This window comes from Salvelinus namaycush, unplaced genomic scaffold, assembly GCF_016432855.1.
Source record: "Salvelinus namaycush isolate Seneca unplaced genomic scaffold, SaNama_1.0 Scaffold73, whole genome shotgun sequence".
In the NCBI taxonomy this organism is placed as follows: domain Eukaryota; kingdom Metazoa; phylum Chordata; class Actinopteri; order Salmoniformes; family Salmonidae; genus Salvelinus; species Salvelinus namaycush.
Genome location: NW_024061453.1, coordinates 353,229 through 375,307, shown reverse-complemented (window position 1 = coordinate 375,307; position 22,079 = coordinate 353,229). Strand labels below are relative to the sequence as shown.

The 22,079-nt window shown below is 46.3% G+C and overlaps 1 protein-coding gene across 1 annotated transcript; it reads right to left on the bottom strand.

Annotated features, from left to right (window-relative positions):
- Positions 1–1,301: 1,301 nt before the first annotated feature.
- On the bottom strand, positions 1,302–21,499 carry hsdl2 (hydroxysteroid dehydrogenase like 2). Its single transcript, XM_038987429.1, has 10 exons — positions 21,322–21,499; positions 20,011–20,174; positions 19,692–19,790; positions 18,771–18,885; positions 14,155–14,258; positions 13,740–13,838; positions 13,297–13,491; positions 11,782–11,991; positions 2,428–2,556; positions 1,302–1,844 (listed from the first exon to the last, which is right to left on the bottom strand). The coding sequence occupies exons 1-10, from the start codon at positions 21,336–21,338 to the stop codon at positions 1,732–1,734; spliced, it is 1,245 nt and encodes a 414-aa protein (XP_038843357.1). The 5' UTR covers positions 21,339–21,499; the 3' UTR covers positions 1,302–1,731.
- Positions 21,500–22,079: the final 580 nt, after the last annotated feature.

Sequence of the window (22,079 nt, the reverse complement as noted above, 5' to 3'; positions counted from 1 at the left end):
CTGCTCCAGAGCACTCAGGACCTCGGAAGGTGAACCTTCGCCCCAGTCTAACAAGACAATGACCAAGCCAACGCAGGAGTGACTTCGGGATAAGTCTATGAATGTCCTTGAGTAGCCCAGCCAGAGCCCGGACTTGAACCCGATCGAACATCTATGGAGAGACCTGAAAATAGCTGTGCAGCGACGCTCCCCATCCAACCTGACAGAGCTTGAGAGGATCTGCAGAGAAGAATGGGAGTAACTCCACAAATATAGGTGTGCCAAGCTTGTAGCGTCAAACCCAAGAAGACTTGAGGCTGTAGTCGCTGTCAAAGGTGCTTCAACAAAGTACTAGAGTAAAGGGTCTGAATACTTATATAAATGTGAGTAAAAAAAAAAAATCATAAGCAAAAAAATTCTAAAAACATGTATTTGCTTTGTCATTATTGGGTATTGTGTGTATATTGATGACTGGGGGGAAATAATTGAATCCATTTTAGAATAAGGCTGTAACGTAACAAAAATGTGAGAAAGAAAAAGGGGTCTGAATACTTTCCAAATGCACCGTATATCCCAAATCAAAATGACTAGGGCTCTATTCAAATGTCTGAATTATTGGCTTACTGGTATAACCCCCGGTATTCATGTCCTTGAAATTTGGCAGTGCATTTAAAGATCTCCGCCACAGTACAACCCAAAGGGGGGGGGGGGGGGGGGGCAACCCGGACAGGAAGATCACGTCAGTGACTCAACCCACTCAAGTGATCCATCCCTCCAGGGGACGGAATGGAAGAGCACCTTTTTGATATTGTTAAACAAAATTCTAAGTCCGCTAACATTTCCTCATTAAACAAATTTCAACCTTTTTTTCTCTTTTCCTTTTTGTAACTTTTACCATCGTCATTGCAGAACTTTTATTTTGAAGGGAAATCAGGCCTTATTATTGCTAAGTCTCGCTGGCATCTTGAGCAATGAAATATCTTATTTTTCATAATAAATATAAATCAGAGTAAGATATGCACCTTAAGAGTGCATGAACTCTCCACATATCCAACCCTTAAACACACACACACAGCTGCCGTTCTATTTAATTACTTTATTTAATTGAACCTTTATATACTATTGATTCATCTGCTCAACCCAAAACACTATTATATTATACTTGTAACACTCATACGTGACATAACATTAATTTCTACTGTATCTTCTAGTTTGTACATTCTAGTTATTTAGCAGACGCGGTTATCCAGAGAGAGACACACCTGAGTGTCCCGAGAATTTACTGAACAATGTGGGCCACGACTACAAAACAGAAACAGCAGTACAAGTAGAGCAACTGGTTTATTAGACAACTGCACGTTAGAGAAGGGGAGGACGGACAGTTCACCACGACTACAAAACAGAAACAGCAGTACAATTAGAGCAACTGGTTTATTAGACAACTGCACGTTAGAGAAGGGGAGGACGGACAGTTCATCATGACACATTCAGAGACGGAAGAACGGCACGTTCGTTAGACATTCTGGGTAGGTCCCGGATACCCTCTATAGGGTGCCATTTTAGACAACACGGAACTTGGAAATCTACAACGTCCGAATTCAGAAATCGGGGCATCATCCAAGAGATCCCTGAATTCTCCGACCTGAAGATCTCACCATCACGATTTTTTAACAGTCAGATTATATTTTTTTTAATAAAGTTCCCCAGTTGTCTTGAAGGCACCAGATGTAGTGAATAGGCATCTCCTCGTAGTTAGAGTTTAGACTTCATCATGGACATCATCTTCTCCATCTTGATAGCCAGGCTCATGTCTCCTTTAATCATCAGCTTCCCTGACATAAAGGCCATGGTGGGCTTCAGTTTGCCTGGAGAGAGAGAACCACAACATGTTATGAGAGAGAAAGAGAGAAAGAAAGAGAAAGAAAGAGAGAAAAAGAGAAAGAGAGAGAGAAAGAGAGAGAGAAAGAGAGAGAGAGAAAGAGAGAGAGAGAACCACAACATGTTCTGAGAGAGAGAGAGAACCACAACATGTTATGAGAGAGAGAGAGAAAGAGAGAGTAGAGAGAGAAAGAGTAGAGAGAGTAGAGAGAGAGTAGAGAGAGAAAGAGAGAGAGAGAGAAAGAAAAAGAGAGAAAGAAAAAGAGAGAAAGAGTGTGACAGAACCAGAACATGTAGAAAGCAGCACAATGTGTATCACTAATGAGAACTATAGTGGCAAAGACATCAGACATAACTAATGGAAAAAAGCAAACATGGTCGTGTTCATCAGGCCAACAGAAAAGTTTCTTATTGGACCGGAGTCCAGAGTCATATTCACTAGGAACCAAATGGTTCGCTATGGTGAATACGACCCAGGTACCGGCAGGTATTCCCTCCCTGTTTCAGTTCTGTTTTCATCCGTTTCGTGCCTAATGAACACGACCCAGCTACCCAGTCAGTCACACTGACCTGCAAACATCTTGGTGAAGTCAGCGCTGTCCATGGTCATGACCACGTCAGCTTTCACTGGGGGCTCTCCGCTACCTGCACTGCCCCCGCCGTTCTTCATGTCAATGAACCACACGCCTGCATGCTCACCTGGAACACAGACACACTACTATAGAGCCTCCCCTTCACACCAACAAACATGGAGTCTAATGGACAAACATCACAAAATAATGACTTCCGGAGTTTCCTGCGTTGTCCACCAAGTGTAATGAAGCAAGGGAGTAGAGATGAAACACGGGAGTAGGGTGAGTGACGAAACACGGGAGTAGGGTGAGTGACGAAACACGGGAGTAGGGGGAGTGACGAAACACGGGAGTAGGGGGAGTGACGAAACACGGGAGTAGGGGGAGTGACGAAACACGGGAGTAGGGGGAGTGACGAAACACGGGAGTAGGGTGAGTGACGAAACACGGGAGTAGGGTGAGTGACGAAACACGGGAGTAGGGTGAGTGACGAAACACGGGAGTAGGGTGAGTGACGAAACACGGGAGTAGGGTGAGTGACGAAACACGGGAGTAGGGTGAGTGACGAAACACGGGAGTAGGGTGAGTGACGAAACACGGGAGTAGGGTGAGTGACGAAACACGGGAGTAGGGTGAGTGACGAAACACGGGAGTAGGGTGAGTGACGAAACACGGGAGTAGGGTGAGTGACGAAACACGGGAGTAGGGTGAGTGACGAAACACGGGAGTAGGGTGAGTGACGAAACACGGGAGTAGGGTGAGTGACGAAACACGGGAGTAGGGTGAGTGACGAAACACGGGAGTAGGGTGAGTGACGAAACACGGGAGTAGGGTGAGTGACGAAACACGGGAGTAGGGTGAGTGACGAAACACGGGAGTAGGGTGAGTGACGAAACACGGGAGTAGGGTGAGTGACGAAACACGGGAGTAGGGTGAGTGACGAAACACGGGAGTAGGGTGAGTGACGAAACACGGGAGTAGGGTGAGTGACGAAACACGGGAGTAGGGTAAGTGACGAAACACGGGAGTAGGGTAAGTGACGAAACACGGGAGTAGGGTAAGTGACGAAACACGGGAGTAGGGTAAGTGACGAAACACGGGAGTAGGGTAAGTGACGAAACACGGGAGTAGGGTAAGTGACGAAACACGGGAGTAGGGTAAGTGACGAAACACGGGAGTAGGGTAAGTGACGAAACACGGGAGTAGGGTAAGTGACGAAACACGGGAGTAGGGTAAGTGACGAAACACGGGAGTAGGGTAAGTGACGAAACACGGGAGTAGGGTAAGTGACGAAACACGGGAGTAGGGTAAGTGACGAAACACGGGAGTAGGGTAAGTGACGAAACACGGGAGTAGGGTAAGTGACGAAACACGGGAGTAGGGTAAGTGACGAAACACGGGAGTAGGGTAAGTGACGAAACACGGGAGTAGGGTAAGTGACGAAACACGGGAGTAGGGTAAGTGACGAAACACGGGAGTAGGGTAAGTGACGAAACACGGGAGTAGGGTAAGTGACGAAACACGGGAGTAGGGTAAGTGACGAAACACGGGAGTAGGGTAAGTGACGAAACACGGGAGTAGGGTAAGTGACGAAACACGGGAGTAGGGTAAGTGACGAAACACGGGAGTAGGGTAAGTGACGAGACGAAACACGGGAGTAGGGTAAGTGACGAAACACGGGAGTAGGGTAAGTGACGAAACACGGGAGTAGGGTAAGTGACGAAACACGGGAGTAGGGTAAGTGACGAAACACGGGAGTAGGGTAAGTGACGAAACACGGGAGTAGGGTAAGTGACGAAACACGGGAGTAGGGTAAGTGACGAAACACGGGAGTAGGGTAAGTGACGAAACACGGGAGTAGGGTAAGTGACGAAACACGGGAGTAGGGTAAGTGACGAAACACGGGAGTAGGGTAAGTGACGAAACACGGGAGTAGGGTAAGTGACGAAACACGGGAGTAGGGTAAGTGACGAAACACGGGAGTAGGGTAAGTGACGAAACAAGGGAGTAGGGTAAGTGACGAAACAAGGGAGTAGGGTAAGTGACGAAACAAGGGAGTAGGGTAAGTGACGAAACACGGGAGTAGGGTAAGTGACGAAACACGGGAGTAGGGTAAGTGACGAAACACGGGAGTAGGGTAAGTGACGAAACACGGGAGTAGGGTAAGTGACGAAACAAGGGAGTAGGGTAAGTGACGAAACAAGGGAGTAGGGTAAGTGACGAAACAAGGGAGTAGGGTAAGTGACGAAACAAGGGAGTAGGGTAAGTGACGAAACAAGGGAGTAGGGTAAGTGACGAAACAAGGGAGTAGGGTAAGTGACGAAACAAGGGAGTAGGGTAAGTGACGAAACAAGGGAGTAGGTTAAGTGACGAAACAAGGGAGTAGGTTAAGTGACGAAACAAGGGAGTAGGTTAAGTGACGAAACACGGGAGTAGAAAAAGTGATGAAACACGGGAGTATGGTAAGTGATGAAACACGGGAGTAGGGTAAGTAATGAAACAAGGGAGTAGGGTAAGTGATGAAACAAGGGAGTAGGGTAAGTGATGAAACAAGGGAGTAGGGTAAGTGATGAAACACGGGAGTAGGGTAAGTGATGAAACACGGGAGTAGGGTAAGTGATGAAACAAGGGAGTAGGGAACTAATGAAACAAGGGAGTAGAGTAAGTGATGAAACAAGGGAGTAGGGTTAGTGATGAAACAAGGGAGTAGGGAACTAATGAAACAAGGGAGTAGGGTTAGTGATGAAAGGGAGTAGGGTAAGTGATGAAACAAGGGAGTAGAGGAAGTGATGAAACACGGGAGTAGGGTAAGTGATGAAACACGGGAGTAGGGTAAGTGATGAAACACGGGAGTAGGGTAAGTGATGAAACACGGGAGTAGGGTAAGTGTAACCCTGAAGCCCACTTCCATCTTTGGATTCAAATATGTAAAAAAATAAACAATTCTGCTGTTGAATGTTTCAACTAGTTCATGTGGTCGTTTTATCCATAACAGTTTTTACTCAAATCAAATTTTATTAGTCACATGCGCTGATTATACAACAGGTGTAGACCTCGACAGTGAAACGCTGACTTACGAGCCCCTACCCAACAACGCAGTTAAAAAAAATAAAAGAAATACTGATAAGAATAAGAAATAAAAGTAACAATTAATTAAAGAGCAGCAGTAAAATAACAATAGCGAGACTATATACAGGGGGTACCGGTACAGAGTCAATGTGGAGACTATATACAGGGGGTACCGGTACAGAGTCAATGTGGAGACTATATACAGGGGGTACCGGTACAGAGTCAATGTGGAGGCTATATACAGGGGGTACCGGTACAGAGTCAATGTGGAGGTTATATACAGGGGGTACCGGTACAGAGTCAATGTGGAGACTATATACAGGGGGTACCGGTACAGAGTCAATGTGGAGACTATATACAGGGTGTTACAATACAGAGTCAATGAGGAGGCTATATACAGGGGGTACTGGTACAGCGTCAATGTGGAGGCTATACACAGGGGGAACTGGTACAGAGTCAATGTGGAGGCTATATACAGGGGGTACCGGTACAGAGTCAATGTGGAGGCTATACACAGGGGGAACTGGTACAGAGTCAATGTGGAGGCTATACACAGGGGGAACTGGTACAGAGTCAATGTGGAGGCTATATACAGGGGGTACCGGTACAGAGTCAATGTGGAGGCTATATACAGGGTATTACGGTACAGAGTCAATGTGGAGGCTATATACAGGGGGTACCGGTACTGAGTCAATGTGGAGGCTATACACAGGGGGAACTGGTACAGAGTCAATGTGGAGGCTATATACAGGGGGATACCGGTACAGAGTCAATGTGGAGGCTATACACAGGGGGTACCGGTACAGAGTCAATGTGGAGGCTATATACAGGGGGTACCGGTACAGAGTCAATGTGGAGGCTATATACAGGGTATTACGGTACAGAGTCAATGTGGAGGCTATATACAGGGGGTACCGGTACTGAGTCAATGTGGAGGCTATACACAGGGGGAACTGGTACAGAGTCAATGTGGAGGCTATATACAGGGGGATACCGGTACAGAGTCAATGTGGAGGCTATATACAGGGGGTACCGGTACAGAGTCAATGTGGAGGCTATATACAGGGGGTACCGGTACAGAGTCAATGTGGAGGCTATATACAGGGTGTTACGGTACAGAGTCAATGTGGAGGCTATACACAGGGGGAACTGGTACAGAGTCAATGTGGAGGCTATATACAGGGGGATACCGGTACAGAGTCAATGTGGAGGCTATACACAGGGGGTACCGGTACAGAGTCAATGTGGAGGCTATATACAGGGGGTACCGGTACAGAGTCAATGTGGAGGCTATATACAGGGTATTACGGTACAGAGTCAATGTGGAGGCTATATACAGGGGGTACCGGTACTGAGTCAATGTGGAGGCTATACACAGGGGGAACTGGTACAGAGTCAATGTGGAGGCTATATACAGGGGGATACCGGTACAGAGTCAATGTGGAGGCTATATACAGGGGGTACCGGTACAGAGTCAATGTGGAGGCTATATACAGGGGGTACCGGTACAGAGTCAATGTGGAGGCTATATACAGGGTGTTACGGTACAGAGTCAATGTGGAGGCTATATACAGGGGGTACCGGTACAGAGTCCATGTGGAGGCTATATACAGGGGGTACCGGTACAGAGTCAATGTGGAGGCTATATACAGGGTGTTACGGTACAGAGTCAATGTGGAGGCTATATACAGGGGGTACCGGTACAGAGTCAATGTGGAGGCTATATACAGGGTGTTACGGTACAGAGTCAATGTGGAGGCTATATACAGGGGGTACCGGTACAGAGTCAATGTGGAGGCTATATACAGGGGTACTGGTACAGAGTCAATGTGGAGGCTATATACAGAGTGTTACGGTACAGAGTCAATGTGGAGACTATATACAGGGGGTACCGGTACAGAGTCAATGTGGAGGCTATATACAGGGGGTACCGGTACAGAGTCAATGTGGAGGCTATATACAGGGTGTACCGGTACAGAGTCAATGTGGAGGCTATATACAGGGGGTACCGGTACAGAGTCAATGTGGAGGCTATATACAGGGTGTTACGGTACAGAGTCAATGTGGAGACTATATACAGGGTGTTACGGTACAGAGTCAATGTGTAGGCTATATACAGGAGGTACCGGTACAGAGTCCACGTGGAGACTATATACAGGGGGTACCGGTACAGAGTCAATATGGAGGCTATATACAGGGGTACCGGTACAGAGTCAATGTGGAGGCTATATACAGGGGGATACCGGTACAGAGTCAATGTGGAGGCTATATACAGGGGGTACCGGTACAGAGTCAACGTGGAGACTATATACAGGGGGTACCGGTACAGAGTCAACGTGGAGACTATATACAGGGGGTACCGGTACAGAGTCAACGTGGAGACTATATACAGGGGGTACCGGTACAGAGTCAATGTGGAGGCTATATACAGGGTGTTACGGTACAGAGTCAATGTGGAGACTATATACAGGGTGTTACGGTACAGAGTCAATGTGTAGGCTATATACAGGAGGTACCGGTACAGAGTCCACGTGGAGACTATATACAGGGGGTACCGGTACAGAGTCCACGTGGAGACTATATACAGGGGGTACCGGTACAGAGTCAATGTGGAGGCTATATACAGGGGGTACCGGTACAGAGTCAATGTGGAGACTATATACAGGGGTACTGGTACAGAGTCAATGTGGAGGCTATATACAGGGGGTACCGGTACAGAGTCAATGTGGAGGCTATATACAGGGGTACTGGTACAGAGTCAATGTGGAGGCTATATACAGGGGGTACCGGTACAGAGTCAATGTGGAGGCTATATACAGGGGGTACCGGTACAGAGTCAATGTGGAGGCTATATACAGGGGGTACCGGTACAGAGTCAATGTGGAGTCTATATACAGGGGGTACTGGTACAGAGTCAATGTGGAGGCTATATACAAGGGGTACAGGTACAGAGTCAATGTGGAGGCTATATACAGGGGGTACCGGTACAGAGTCAATGTGGAGACTATATACAGGGGGTACCGGTACAGAGTCAATGTGGAGGCTATATACAGGGTGTTACGGTACAGAGTCAATGTGGAGGCTATATACAGGGTGGTACCGGTACAGAGTCAATGTGGAGGCTATATACAGGGTGGTACAGAGTCAATTTGGAGACTATATACAGGGGGTACCGGTACAGAGTCAATGTGGAGGCTATATACAGGTGGTACCGGTACAGAGTCAATGTGGAGACTATATACAGGTGGTACCGGTACAGAGTCAATGTGGAGGCTATATACAGGGTGTTACGGTACAGAGTCAATGTGGAGACTATATACAGGGTGTTACGGTACAGAGTCAATGTGGAGGCTATATACAGGGTGTTACGGTACAGAGTCAATGTGGAGGCTATATACAGGGGGTACCGGTACAGAGTCAATGTGGAGGCTATATACAGGGGGTACCGGTACAGAGTCAATGTGTAGGCTATATACAGGGTGTTACGGTACAGAGTCAATGTGGAGACTATATACAGGGGGTACCGGTACAGAGTCAATGTGGAGGCTATATACAGGAGGTACCGGTACAGAGTCAATGTGGAGGCTATATACAGGGTGTACCGGTACAGAGTCAATGTGGAGGCTATATACAGGGGGTACCGATACAGAGTCAATGTGGAGACTATATACAGGGGGTACCGGTACAGAGTCAATGTGGAGACTATATACAGGGGGTACCGGTACAGAGTCAATGTGGAGGCTATATACAGGGGGTACCGGTACAGAGTCAATGTGGAGGCTATATACAGGGGGTACCGGTACTGAGTCAGTGTGGAGGCTATATACAGGGGGTACCGGTACAGAGTCAATGTGGAGGCTATATACAGGGGGTACCGGTACAGAGTCAATGTGGAGGCTATATACAGGGGGTACCGGTACAGAGTCAATGTGGAGACTATATACAAGGTGTACCGGTACAGAGTCAATGTGGAGGCTATATACAGGGGGTACCGGTACAGAGTCAATGTGGAGGCTATATACAGGGGGTACCGGTACAGAGTCAATGTGGAGGCTATATACAGGGGGTACCGGTACAGAGTCAATGTGGAGACTATATACAGGGTGTACCGGTACAGAGTCAATGTGGAGGCTATATACAGGGTGTTACGGTACAGAGTCAATGTGGAGTCTATATACAGGGGGTACCAGTACAGAGTCAATGTGGAGGCTATATACAGGGTGTTACGGTACAGAGTCAATGTGGAGGCTATATACAGGGGGAACTGGTACAGAGTCAATGTGGAGGCTATTTACACACCACCAGTAGGTCACATGTCAGTCCAGACACACCACCAGTAGGTCACATGTCAGTCCAGACACACAACCAGTAGGTCACATGTCAGCCCAGACACACCACCAGTAGGTCACATGTCAGTCCAGACACACCACCAGTAGGTCACATGTCAGTCCAGACACACCACCAGTAGGTCACATGTCAGTCCAGACACACCACCAGTAGGTCACATGTCAGTCCAGACACACCACCAGTAGGTCACATGTCAGCCCAGACACACCACCAGTAGGTCACATGTCAGTCCAGACACACGACCAGTAGGTCACATGTCAGTCCAGACACACGACCAGTAGGTCACATGTCAGTCCAGACACACGACCAGTAGGTCACATGTCAGCCCAGACACACGACCAGTAGGTCACATGTCAGCCCAGACACACAACCAGTAGGTCACATGTCAGCCCAGACACACAACCAGTAGGTCACAACGTCAGTCCAGACACACGACCAGTAGGTCACCCGTCAGTCCAGACACACGACCAGTAGGACACAACATCAGTCCAGACACACGACCAGTAGGACACAACATCAGTCCAGACACACGACCAGTAGGTCACCCGTCAGTCCAGACACACGACCAGTAGGTCACATGTCAGTCCAGACACACGACCAGTAGGTCACATGTCAGCCCAGACACACGACCAGTAGGTCCAGACACACGACCAGTAGGTCACATGTCAGCCCAGACACACGACCAGTAGGTCCAGACACACGACCAGTAGGACACAACGTCAGTCCAGACACACGACCAGTAGGTCACCCGTCAGTCCAGACACACGACCAGTAGGTCACATGTCAGTCCAGACACACGACCAGTAGGTCACATGTCAGCCCAGACACACGACCAGTAGGTCCAGACACACGACCAGTAGGTCACCCGTCAGTCCAGACACACGACCAGTAGGTCACATGTCAGCCCAGACACACGACCAGTAGGTCACATGTCAGTCCAGACACACGACCAGTAGGTCACCCGTCAGTCCAGACACACGACCAGTAGGTCACCCGTCAGTCCAGACACACGACCAGTAGGTCACCCGTCAGTCCAGACACACGACCAGTAGGTCCAGACACACGACCAGTAGGTCACATGTCAGCCCAGACACACGACCAGTAGGTCACATGTCAGCCCAGACACACGACCAGTAGGTCCAGACACACGACCAGTAGGTCACATGTCAGTCCAGACACACGACCAGTAGGTCACAACGTCAGTCCAGACACACGACCAGTAGGTCACCCGTCAGTCCAGACACACGACCAGTAGGTCACCCGTCAGTCCAGACACACGACCAGTAGGTCACATGTCAGTCCAGACACACGAACAGTAGGTCACATGTCAGTACACACCACCAGTAGGTCACATGTCAGTCCAGACACACGACCAGTAGGTCACCCGTCAGTCCAGACACACGACCAGTAGGTCACCCGTCAGTCCAGACACACCACCAGTAGGACACACGTCAGTCCAGACACACCACCAGTAGGTCACCCGTCAGTCCAGACACACGACCAGTAGGTCACCCGTCAGTCCAGACACACGACCAGTAGGTCACCCGTCAGTCCAGACACACGACCAGTAGGTCACATGTCAGCCCAGACACACGACCAGTAGGTCCAGACACACGACCAGTAGGTCCAGACACACGACCAGTAGGTCACCCGTCAGTCCAGACACACGACCAGTAGGTCACATGTCAGCCCAGACACACGACCAGTAGGTCCAGACACACGACCAGTAGGTCACATGTCAGCCCAGACACACGACCAGTAGGTCCAGACACACAACCAGTAGGTCACATGTCAGTCCAGACACACGACCAGTAGGACACAGACTGTTCTGGATGCAAAGAGGGCTTTGACCCGGTACTAGTTGTGTACCTAATAAAAACTGGCAAGTGAATAACGGTGACAAACATTCATACAACGCTGAAAATAACTTTCTTACCAGACAGGTTGAATTTGTAGACTCCTCCAGTGGATTTGACAATGTCAGGGTTGAGGACTCCCTTGATGATATTGAATGTTTCCCCTATGGGCCCACCGGTAGCAGCGCTGCGCGAGTCACCCTTGACCCCTGGGATGACAACCTGATCCCCCATGTTCTGCACCAGAGCCTCAGCCTCATCCAGGAAGAAGTCTGGGAGCAGTGCATTACCTGTGGTCACACAGAGAGACACACTATTAGCATAACCACTCGGTACAGCCAGAAGACGGCTTGGCCACCCCTCGGAGCCTGGTTCCTCTTTAGGTTTCCTCCTAGGTTCCTGCCTTTTCAAGCATGTTTGTTTCCTAGTCACTGTGCTTCTGCATCATTGCCTGCTCTCTTGGGGTTTTAGTCTGGGTATAAATGTGACAACTGCTGATGTAAAATTAAAAAAAAAGGTTTTATATAAATGATTTTGCTTGATTGATACCCACATCTATGCTCTGTGGACACCATGTTAAACATTCTCTAGAGGCGAAGATGTTATAAGCTGACATGTTTAATTATTTTAAGAAGGTCATACTATGGATTATTTAGCCATTTGATTTAGAATTATAGAACCTCTTTAGATATTAAAAATACATATTTGATCATATTGAACGGCCTTTAGTACCAAATCCCATAGAAACACATTGAATAACATTCATAAATAGCGACAACAAAAAATACAGTCCAAAAAAAATAGATTCGGAATAAAGGTTTGGAAGCGTCTGTCCTATATCTAGGAGATATAAGAACTCAGGAAACAATTGTATTTAATTGTTTTTAAACATATTTAACACCTTGTCTTGGGGGGGGGGGGGGGGGGGGGGCACAAAACCACCTCTATTACTTCCATTTGTTTTTTAAAACCGGTACCCGGTTACCGTCAGACGAGGCCTGTGACACGTGTGGGGGTCGTAGTGTGGAGGTCATATTAGTTTATAAGCCAACGTCTAATGGTCTGACAAACACCGCTGTAGCTTTAAACTGACGGATCTAGACGGGGATTTTTCTACTTATACTGACACACCAGCGCATCAAGAGACTCTAGGGGGGTTATTAAAGACTCTCGGGGGGGGGGGGTTATTAAAGACTCTCGGGGGGGTTACTAAAGACTCTCGGGGGGGGGTTATTAAAGACTCTAGGGGGTTATTAAAGACTCTAGGGGGGGTTACTAAAGACTCTAGGGGGGTTACTAAAGACTCTAGGGGGGTTACTAAAGACTCTAGGGGGGTTACTAAAGACTCTCGGGGGGGTTACTAAAGACTCTAGGGGGGGTTACTAAAGACTCTAGGGGGGGTTACTAAAGACTCTAGGGGGGGTTATTAAAGACTCTAGGGGGGGGTATTAAAGACTCTAGGGGGGGTTATTAAAGACTCTAGGGGGGGTATTAAATTTGACACTAGAGATCTAAGCGGTAGGATTACTGTATCAGGCTGTTTTATACCTGTGACGTAGCGTCCTGTGATAAACCTCACATCACCGTGAACATACCTGGAGCGACGGCGTAAATGTCAAAGTCTTTAATTCCCTCGGTCTTCAGAATTTCCTCGTCGATGACAAAGTTCCCGGTGTAGCTGGGCGGCTTACCGAGGATGGCGTAGGCTGCGTCTGACATGATGTCAACGTTACGACACTGCTTACCCACCTCTGCACCGCCTAACATCTCCATAGCAGCAGTCTGGATTGCTGGAGGAAATAACACAACATTCAGGAAGACTTTTAAAAAATATATATATTAAAGAGTTTTATTTTTATTACTTCAAAATACTTTATGTATTGGCACATAGGAAGTTATTTAGAAAGCACTGATAGGATTCCAGATGACAACAAAGTTACATCTAACGGACAAACAAGTCTTCTCACGTCTACTCTGGGTCATTAAAACGGGTTAAACCGTGTAAGTTATATATATATATATATCTTTCAACACGTACCGGTCTTTGGCCATAAGGCATTGACAGAGATGGACCCTCTGAACTCTTCAGCCATGCCCAGAACACACATGGACATACCGTACTTGGCCATTGTGTATGCTAAAAGGGAAACCATCAACAACAAAAAATAAAGGAAGAACAGGTTAAAAACACAAGTCAAAAGATCTTGTTTTCAAATCTTCCTCAGTGCATAGCAAACAGAGAGGGTTTGCGTCCCAACAATCTCCTCAACTTGTTCACGACTACCCACAAAATCTAAAAGCTTTGGATTGGTGGAGGCAGGGGCTAGAGGGAGCTTCCCATCATATTTCTTATTACAAGCCATTTCCCTTTTTAAATGAGTGAAGGGAAGTGCACACTTTGGGTAGAAAGGACTGATAATTGAGACTCCGACAGTGGATGAAGCCTTCCTTACCGGTGTGGTTTTTAAACCAGATGGGGTTTAGGTTAAGCGGTGGGCTGAGGTTCAGGATGTGAGGGTTTTTACTCTTCAATAGATGTGGGATGCACAGCTTAGACCTGGGGGGGGAAACGACAGCTTAGACCTGGGGGGGGAAACGACAGCTTAGACCTGGCAAAGCGACAGCTTAGACCTGGCAAAACGACAGCTTAGACCTGGCAAAGCGACAGCTTAGACCTGGCAAAACGACAGCTTAGACCTGGCAAAACGACAGCTTAGACCTGGCAAAACGACAGCTTAGACCTGGCAAAACAATTCAGAAATACATTTTTCATTAAGGTTTCTTCGTTGAATGAAACCCTCCCGAAGTACTGAGTAAAGGGTCTGAATACTTATGCAAATGTAATTTCACTTTTTTAAATATACACATCAGCCAAAAGTTCTAAAAACCTGTTCATGCTTTGTCATTATGGGGTATTGTGATGTCATTATGGGGTATTGTGATGTCATTATGGGGTATTGTGTGTAGATTGCCGTGGAATAAAATTGTCTATGACAGGGTGGCTGGAACCTGACAATTTTTAGGACCATCCTCTGACACCACCTGGTATAGAGGTCCTAGATGGCAGGAAGCTGGGACTTTGTGATGTACTGGGCCAGACGCACTACCCTCTGTAGCGCCTTGCGGTCGGAGGCCGAGCAGTTACCGTACCAGGCAGTGATGCAACCGGTCAGGATGCTCTCGATGTTGCAGCTGTAGAACCTTTTGAGGATCCATGCAAAATATTTTCAGTCTCCTGAGGGGGAATAGGTTTTGTCGTGCCCTCTTCACTACTGTCTTGGTGTGTTTGGACCATTCTAGTTTGTTGTTGATGTGGACACCAAGGAACTTGAAGCTCTCAACCTGCTCCACTGCAGCCCCGTCGATGAAAATGGAGGCGTGCTCGCTCTTCGTTCTCCAGTACTCCGCAATCATCTCCTTTGTCTTGATCACGTTGAGGGAGAGGTTGTTGTCCTTGCACCACACGGCCAGCTCTGACCTCCTCCCTGTAAGCTGTCTCGTCGTTGTCGGTGATCAGTTGATCACTGTTGTGTCGTCTGCAAACTTGGTGTTGGAGTCGTGCCTGGCCATGCAGTCGTGGGTGAACAGGGAGTAGAGGAGGGGGACTGCGCACCTACCCCTGAGGGGCTCCAGTGTTGAGGATCAGCGTGGCAGATGTGTTGCTACCTACCCTCACCACCTGGGGGCAGCCCGTCAGGAAGTCCAGTTGCAGAGGGAGGTGTTTAGTCCCAGGGTCCTTAGCTTAGTGATGAGCTTTGAGGGCACTATGGTGTTGAACGCTGAGCTGTAGTCAATGAATAGCATTCTCAGGTAGGTGTTCCTTTTGTCTAGGTGCGAAAGGACAGTGTGGATTTCAATAGAGATTGCGTCATTTGTGGATCTGTTAGGGCGGTATGCAATTGAGTGGGTTAAGGGTTTCTGGGATAATGGTGTTGATGTGAGTCATGACCAGCCTTTCAAAGCACTTCATGGCTACGGACGTGAGTGCTACGGGTCTGTAGTCATTTAGGCAGGTTACCTGACTGTTCTTGGGCACAGGGACTATGGTGGTCTGCTTGAAACATGTTGGTATTACAGACTCGGACAGGGAGAGGTTGACAATGTCAGTGAAGACACTTGCTAGTTGGTCAGCGCATGCCCGGAGTACATGTCCTGTTAATCCGTCTGGCCCATCAGCCTTGTGAATGTTGACCTGTTTAAAGGTTTACTCACGTCGGCTACGGAGAGCGTGATCACACAATCGTCCGGAACAGCTGATGCTCTCATGCATGCCTCAGTGTTGCTTGCCTCGAAGCGAGCATATAAGTGATTTAGCTCAGCTGGTATGCTCATGTCACTGGGCAGCTTGCGGCTGTGCTTCCCTTTGTAGTCCCTGCATCGGTTTGTGGTGGTAAATAGACAACTACGAAAAATAGATAAACTCTTGGTAAATAGCGTACTCTACAGTTTATCATGAGGTATTCTACCTCAGACAAGTAAAACCTTGAGCATTCCTTAATAGTAGAGATCGCGCACCAGCGGTTGTTGACAAGGAGACACAAACCACCACCCCTCATCTTACCAGAGGTTGCTGTTCTGTCTTGCCGATGCACTGAAAACCCAGCCAACTGTAGATTATCCATGTCCTCGTTCTGCCAAGACTGTGAAACATAAGATATTAGTTTTTTTTTTTAAATGTCCCGTTAGTAGGATAGTCTTGAACGGCGCTTTTCCAGTTTATTCTCCAGTAGGACAGATGGTAAAGGCGGATTATCCACTAACATACAAATTCTCACCAAGCACCTGGATCTAGGCCCCCGTATCGGTTTCTCATCCTCAAGCGAATGGTGGGGATTTGGGCCTGGTCCGGGAGGAGCCGTAAATCTTTTGCCTGCGTTTCGTTAAAAAAAAACATATATATATATATATATATATATATATATATATATATATATATATATATATATATATATATATATATATATATTTAAAGAAAGTTTTGTCCAGTCCGAGATGAGTAATCACTGTTCTGATGTTCAGAAGCTCTTTCCGGTCACAAGAGACGGTGGCAGAAACATTATGTACAACAAAAAATGTAAACAATGCAACAACAAAAGACAGAGTAGCAGAATCGGTTAGGAACACAAAATGGCAGCCATCCCCTCCGGCGCCATTACCACTTCCAGGTCAGTGATCAGGTGTCGCTACACTCCAATCCGTACTTAAAACCTGAAAAATAATTATTAGCCAAGCTCGCTCCTAAATGGCAAGGACCATATAGGATTGTGGAGCTGATGGGCCCTCTGAACTACCGAGTGATGGGCCCTCTGAACTACCGAGTGATGGGCCCTCTGAACTACCGAGTGATGGGCCCTCTGAACTACCGAGTGATGGGCCCTCTGAACTACCGAGTGATGGGCCCTCTGAACTACCGAGTGATGGGCCCTCTGAACTACCGAGTGATGGGCCCTCTGAACTACCGAGTGGTGAAAGAGGACACAGGTGAAGATATGCGCGTTGTCCATGTCTCACGCCTTAAGGCTCGTTTCCCCTTAGCCGAGGAATTGGAGGAGATTGAACGGCGTAAGGTCATGAATATATTTTTTAGAGGAAAGTGATGGAGAAGTTTCTCGGATTCCCAGACGTCTCACACTTTAAGGCCCGTTACCCCTCAGCTGATGAGTGAACACCGCAAACTCACGAATATCATTGAGGAGGAAAGTGAAGAGACTTTTCTCAGTTTCCCAGACCAATATGTACCTTCCGTGCCATTGGTCGGCTTTTTCCAGGTGAAGGGGTGTGTGTGTGTGTGACGGCCCTGAATTTGTCTAAACCGTCTCAGTGCTTCTCCTCCCGATGGGGTGCTTCCCCTTTAATTCCCTATTAAATAGCCAGCATCAGATGCGCAAAGGTTTGGGGTGACAGTGGTGCGAATGAGGAAGTTTCAACCCTCAGTTCCAAAGCTCCTTTACTCTCTTGTTTTGTATTTAAAAGTTTTATAGTTGTGTTGCAAGAGTTAAAATGGATCTACTAATTTCAATTGTTGGGACTACTTATCTCCGTTGTTCTCCGCTGTGGCCTTTCTCCTCTGGAGATCTGTTGGTAGATTGGATTGTCTGACTGTCCCCACTGATGACAACCTTTTTTCCCAGACGGTATTTCATTTGTTTTTTTATTGTGATTTACACCATGTTGGTTTATGTGTTTAGTTGTAGGTGAAGATCTACTGACATTACTGATAACGTTTATTGTGTTTGGAATGGGAGTTTATTACAATCTGATCGTATGAATGAAACCGGTTTTACACATTAATTTATGACTGAGGTCAGTTGGTTTCACTCAATCATTTACCGGGCGGGACAATAGTTTTATGCCCGAGGTACGGGACATTTACAGGTGAACGTAAAGATATTATTTTGAGATTGTGATGTTATTGTGCATTATCATTTGTTTTGAAGTCATTTCTAATGTTTTGAAGGGTTTATGGAAAGTTTATTTTCCTTTCTGACTTCCCCCCCCATGAGTCCTTTGTATTGGTGTAGACTTGACTGACAGATGTGACCAACTGACAAACTAAAATTACAAACCAAACTTTTCTCTGGTAGGCATGACCTACAGTTGAAGTCGGAAGTTTACATACACTCAGGTTGGAGTCATTAAAACTCGTTTTTCAACCACTCCACAAATTTCTTGTTAACAACCTATAGTTTTGGCAAGTCGGTTAGGATATCTACTTTGTACATGACACAAGTCATTTTTCCAACAATTGTTTACAGACAGATTATTTCACTTATAATTCACTGTATCACAATTCCAGTGGGTCAGAAGTTTACATACACTAAGTTGACTGTGCCTATAAACAGCTTGGAAAATTCCAGAAAATGATGTCATGGCTTTAGAAGCTTCTGATTGACATAATTTGAGTCAAATGGAGGTGCAACTGTGGATATATTTCAAGGCCTACCTTCAAACTCAGTGCCTCTTCACTTGAAATCATGGGAAAATCAAAAGAAATCAGCCAAGACCTAAGGAAAATGTTTTTTGTAGACCTCCAGAAGTCATCCTGTTGAGTATGTATTCATTCACTCACGTCAGATAGGTCCCTCTGAGGTTGACGCCCAACATAAGGTCCACTTTCTTCATGGGTGTCTCCAGGGTTCCCGTCAGACTAATGGCACTGGCATTGTTCACCAGGATATCAATACCTGGACACAGACATATGTTAAAAAGGGACACTTCACCTATAAATAGAAAGTCTGTCAGATGTTTTCACATCGCAAAAGTAGACTAATTTCAAGACGAAATGACGTCCAATGACATTGTTTGTTTAGATCCAGCTATACGCCTAAATCCACACAAAAAAAAATGGAAAAGATAAGCACAGTTTAATTTCGTGGACAGATCAACGTAAAGTAGAAACAACAGAATGCGGTAGCTAGCAAGCAGCAGTAGTTCCGTTGTTTGAGTTTTTCGTCACTTTTTTTATTTATTTGGACAAATCATGATTTCGCAGGTGTTAGCATCTTTTGAATTTTGGAAGGGGAGGGGGGCATTCGGCCCGTAATTTGCAAAGAGAGAAGGTGGAGAGCTCCTGGTTCTAGCATCTCTGAATCCCTTCTAACCCGTATGGACCCAGAACTTAATGGAGCAGCCCACCAATTACGCAATATTTTATAAATTTAACCTTATATTTAACTAGGTAAGCCAGATAAGAACAAATTCTTATTTTACAATGACAGGCCTACGCCGGCCAAACCGTAACCAGGACGACGCTGGGTCAATAGTGCGCTGCCCTATGGGACTCCCGATCACGGCCGGTTGTGATACAGCCCAGGATCGAACCAGGCTCTGTAGTGACGCCCTCTAGCACTGTGATGCAGTGCCTTAGACCGCTGCGCTACTCGAGAGCAATACTTTAGTTCTGTGTTAACCGATATTAAAACACGGTCTAATTATCTTGGTTATTCTGTGCTTTTTCCCTTCATTCGGGGTGTAATGTGATGCTGCTCACCTCCAAACCTCTGCACGGCCTGTTCCACTGCCTCTCCAATCTGCTTCTCATCTCTGACGTCTACGATACAAGGCAACGCTTTGCCTCCCAATGCCTCGACTAGCAACACGCACAGGGATAAGCAACACGTACCAATGTACTTATTATCAAATAATTCAGAAGTCATGAAGCTCAAGAATGTCTAGTAAACTGGGGGGGGGGGACTAAATGATGAAAAGACAGAGAGTTACATGTCAAGGACAGTCAAAAGTGTGATAATTTGATGGTTTAAGCCTAAAGCCAGAAAAAAAAAGCTAAGGTAAAGTCAAGCTGTACTCACTTTCTTCTGCAGCGGTGTAGATGGTTCCAGGTAGTTTGGGGTGGGCCTGTGCTGTTTTAGCAGCTATGACAACATTGGCACCATCCTTAGCAGCTTTGAGTGCGATGGCTTTCCCAATCCCACGACTTGCCCCTGTAATGAACAGGGTTTTCCCCGCTAGCTTTCTGTAATTCACACACAACAAAGGAATAGGTTGTTCTGCAGGATAGGCTAGATTCAGGAGGACTGTTGCTGCCACTACACTGTATATTAGGTAAAAAGTGTAAGGAATTAGAAGATGGAGCAAAAATCCATACAGAACACCTTCAGGGAGGTGGCATCATCCAATCAAGAGATAATTCCGATCCTTGTCTCCTCAATTAGTGAAAGCAATATGTGGAACTCTACCAAGAGTCTACCAGGGTAGACCATATACCTGAATTTAACACAATGAATTCATTCAAGTTGACTTGAGTGACAGAATGTTTGCCAAACATGAACAAAAAATAAATTAAATATATATATCAAAAAATAAATTTAAAAGAGGGTCTTGACAATGACAGAAAAGTAGTTGTCAAATGAAAACGTGTCAGTGTGTCACTTTCACGAGGTTGGAGTAATAACATGTTCAACTACTTGAGGCATTGCCACGAATCTAGGTTGTGCCTTTAGATTGCGAGAAAATGAACGACTAAGGAAGAATTTTTCAATTATTTCATAGACTTCTCAAATCCCAAACTACGCGTACCTGGAAGTCTCGCGATGTTGCGATCGTGTTGTGAGATAGAGGTCACTCATTGGTTGGCTGTTACACTCCAGTGACCTTTAGCCTGAATCTCATTCCCCCCCATCAGGTCTTTGTGACATTTTTATTTTATTTACCTAGGCATTCACCTACATGATAGCTGCTATGTTTACAACCAGTCAAAAACAATCTAAGTCTAGCTGTTTGAAATATATAGTTACATAACTAGTAGGTACACGTTGTAACGGTGATATGTACAGGATAAGAGAACATGCGTGTGAAAGACAAACAGCAAAGTTCACTGACAACTCACGTTCTTTATCGTGACTGGCTGTGTAGACTGTGTAGCCAGATGACTTGCTTACAAGCTAACCATGGCTACTAACATTAACACGGCTTGTGCAAAGTTCTGGACAAAAAGTATTTCGCAATGCTCGTCATATGTTTCTCTTACAGCTTAGCTAATTGGTTACATACAAGTAAATCAACCACCTACGAACAGCTTGAAGGAGAAAACTAGACAACTATAGTCATGTTATGTAGCCAAGAGGCTAACGTTAGCAGGCTAGCTAGCTGACGTTACTTACCCTGTGTTTTGCAACATTCTGAAACGTCTGATTTCTCTTGCAGATATGTTTTTAACGCAGAGAATGTGAACGGACGATTCAGTTCAGGAGCAAGTCCGGTTCCCAACTTCGCTAAAACTATCCGGAAACAATGTGTCAAATTGCTGGTGTCCAACGGATGAGAGCAGCGGAAGTGGCCTTTACCCCAGTTAGAGATGTTATCTTCTTCTTTGGTAGCTTGGCGGCGTTCGCACATTTTGTTTGTGCATGCTGCCACCTACTGTGCGATAGTGTATGTTCAATCACCGTACATTTGTGATACAAAAATAAAAAGGGAGAAATTATAACGCACCACCAATCAACCCGACACCTACAGTGCCTTCAGAAAATACTCAGACCCCTTGACTTTTTCAATTTGTTAAGTTACAGCCTTATTGTAAAATGTATTAAATTATTTGACCATGCTGGTCATTTATGAACATTTGAACATCTTGGCCATGTTCCGTTATAATCTCCACCCGGCACAGCCAGAAGAGGACTGGCCCACCCCTCATAGCCTGGTTCCTCTCTAGGTTTCTTCCTAGGTTTTGGCCTTTCTAGGTAGTTTTTCCTAGCCACCGTGCTTCTACACCTGCATTGCTTGCTGTTTGGGGTTTTAGGCTGGGTTTCTGTACAGCACTTCGAGATATCAGCTGATGTACGAAGGGCTATATAAATAAATTTGATTTGATTTGATTAAATACATTTTTTAAATGAGCAATATACACACAATACCCCAT

Bases quoted from the DNA above. Each gene is read 5' to 3' on its own strand.
- hsdl2 (XM_038987429.1), bottom strand. The intron at 13,492-13,739 runs GTACGTGTTGAA...TATTTCCTCCAG, and splicing joins TGCCTTATGGCCAAAGACCG to CAATCCAGACTGCTGCTATG. The intron at 1,845-2,427 runs GTCAGTGTGACT...CTCTCTCTCCAG, and splicing joins CTTCACCAAGATGTTTGCAG to GCAAACTGAAGCCCACCATG.